Source organism: Mastomys coucha, unplaced genomic scaffold (genome assembly GCF_008632895.1).
Source record: "Mastomys coucha isolate ucsf_1 unplaced genomic scaffold, UCSF_Mcou_1 pScaffold22, whole genome shotgun sequence".
Classification (NCBI taxonomy): domain Eukaryota; kingdom Metazoa; phylum Chordata; class Mammalia; order Rodentia; family Muridae; genus Mastomys; species Mastomys coucha.
In genome coordinates, this window is record NW_022196905.1 from 58,074,428 (window position 1) to 58,076,327 (window position 1,900).

The window sequence follows — 1,900 nt, forward strand, 5'->3', positions numbered from 1 at the left end:
TTTTTTGAGATTCAAGACTCTTCATAGGTAGCCCAGGCTATTCTCAAAATCATTTTTCCAGACCAGAAAACTGAGGCTTAGAGAGCATACGTTGTGAGCCATGTCTGACCACGAGACTGAATCCCATCAGAGCCCCATCTTCAGTGCTGGCTGCATCTTACAACAGATTCTATTACTTATACAACACACACATACTCTCTTACAGTGTAGAGGTCAGACTGGGTCAGACACTGATTTTCCTTGGGCTTAGATCAAGATGGTGTCGGGTTGGGTCTTACTAGACTCTTGAAGAGAAAAGTTGTTTTGTTGCTTTCTTCAGTCTCTGGGAGCTGCCTTAGTCTCTGCCTCTACTTTCATGCCATCTGCTTCTCCACATGTCACTCTGCTTCTCCATCATGGCCACTGTGGTGAAGTGTCGTGAGGACACTTGTCACTATGTTAGGGTCACTCATAGAGAAATGATGGCAGCCTTCCCATGCCCGTATCCTCAGTAGCACCAAGAGTTTTGATCGCCACATAGGAAAGTACTCACAAGGTCCAGGGTTAAAAACTAGATATCTTTATAAGCCATTCGTCTGCCTATGCAAGATCACATAGAGTTACTTCCTGGTAGAGGAGAGTTTACCTCTACTAGGCACAACTGAGTTACTATAGGCTTTGAGTGAAGGTTACCAACACAAGTGTTTGTGATCACGTTTACAGACATTAAAATGTCGGATGATGCTCGTGACACCATAGCCAATGGAGTTGGAGAAGATACTGCTGAGATGCCCGACAGTGACTCCCCTGCTGAAGATGCAGCAGAAGTGCAGTGTGGTCCAGCTACAGCTTCAAAGGAGCCAACACCAGCTGACCACACAGGAGAGCAGGCTGAGATCACAGCTGAGTGTGCAGAGACCACCCCTACAGGACGTCCAGGCCAGTCCAAGGCCAGTGCTGATGCTGAGACTCCCCTCAATGGAGAAGTAACTGAAGACACCTTGGTTGAGTGCATTGATTCCGTCAGCCTGGAGGGAGACAGCGGATCTGAAATACCTCTGAAGGAACAGAACGACTCGGTAAGAAAAAAAAAAATCACCGTATTTTAACCTAAACTCTCCCTGACATCCAGTCTCTGGCCACTGTTGCTAAGAACACAATGCCACAAACTGGATAAGTTGTCAAGAAAAGAGGTTTATTCTGACTCACAGTTTGACTCCAGGGTAGAGGGACACACACACATATACATATCACACACACAATATATATGTCTATTATATTTAATTAATAAATATATTAAATACAATAATTAAATACATTTATATTTATTTTCTAAACTATTTATTTATTATATGTAAGTACACAGTAGCTGTCTTCAGACACCCCAGAAGAGGGTATCAGATCTCATTACAGATGGTTGTGAGCCACCATATGGTTGCTGGGATTTGAACTCAGGGCCTTAGGAAGAGCAGTTAATGCTCTTAACCACTGAGCCATCTCTCCAGCCCCCTATATTTATATTTATAATATATATTTGTGTGTGTGTGTGTGTGTGTGTGTGTGTGTGTATGACCTTCTTGCTAGCAGTGTCTCAAGGTAATTCAAGGCATTGTTTGGCAAGAGATAGTTATGCATGAGACACCTTGCCAATGACTGTTACAGCAGCCCTGTTCTAAGGCTAACTCACTGATGGACTAAGCCCAGGAATGAGCTCACCTGTTTGTAATGGCAGAGGCCTAATCATCTATATTTGTTTATTTTGGGTCCTGGGGACCAAATCCATGGTCTCTCCCATTCTAGGCAAGTTCTCGACCACTGAGCTACATCCTTGGTTTTCTAGCTTTTCTCTAAAGATGTAGGATGCCGTCCAGCAGCTTCCTACTAGCGTGGGTTTCCACGAACCGGGAATGTGGGAGACCTG

General features: G+C 44.2%; 1 protein-coding gene across 2 annotated transcripts in view; it reads left to right on the forward strand.

Annotated features, from left to right (window-relative positions):
- The window catches only part of Fam114a1 (family with sequence similarity 114 member A1), a 77,968-nt gene that overhangs the window by 9,034 nt on the left and 67,034 nt on the right, over nt 1-1,900 (forward strand). For both annotated transcript variants that reach the window (XM_031342399.1, XM_031342400.1), the window contains exon 2: nt 703-1,058. In XM_031342399.1, coding sequence (XP_031198259.1) covers nt 711-1,058 — 348 coding nt within the window. In that variant the 5' untranslated portion in view covers nt 703-710. The remainder of the gene's footprint in view (nt 1-702; nt 1,059-1,900) is intronic.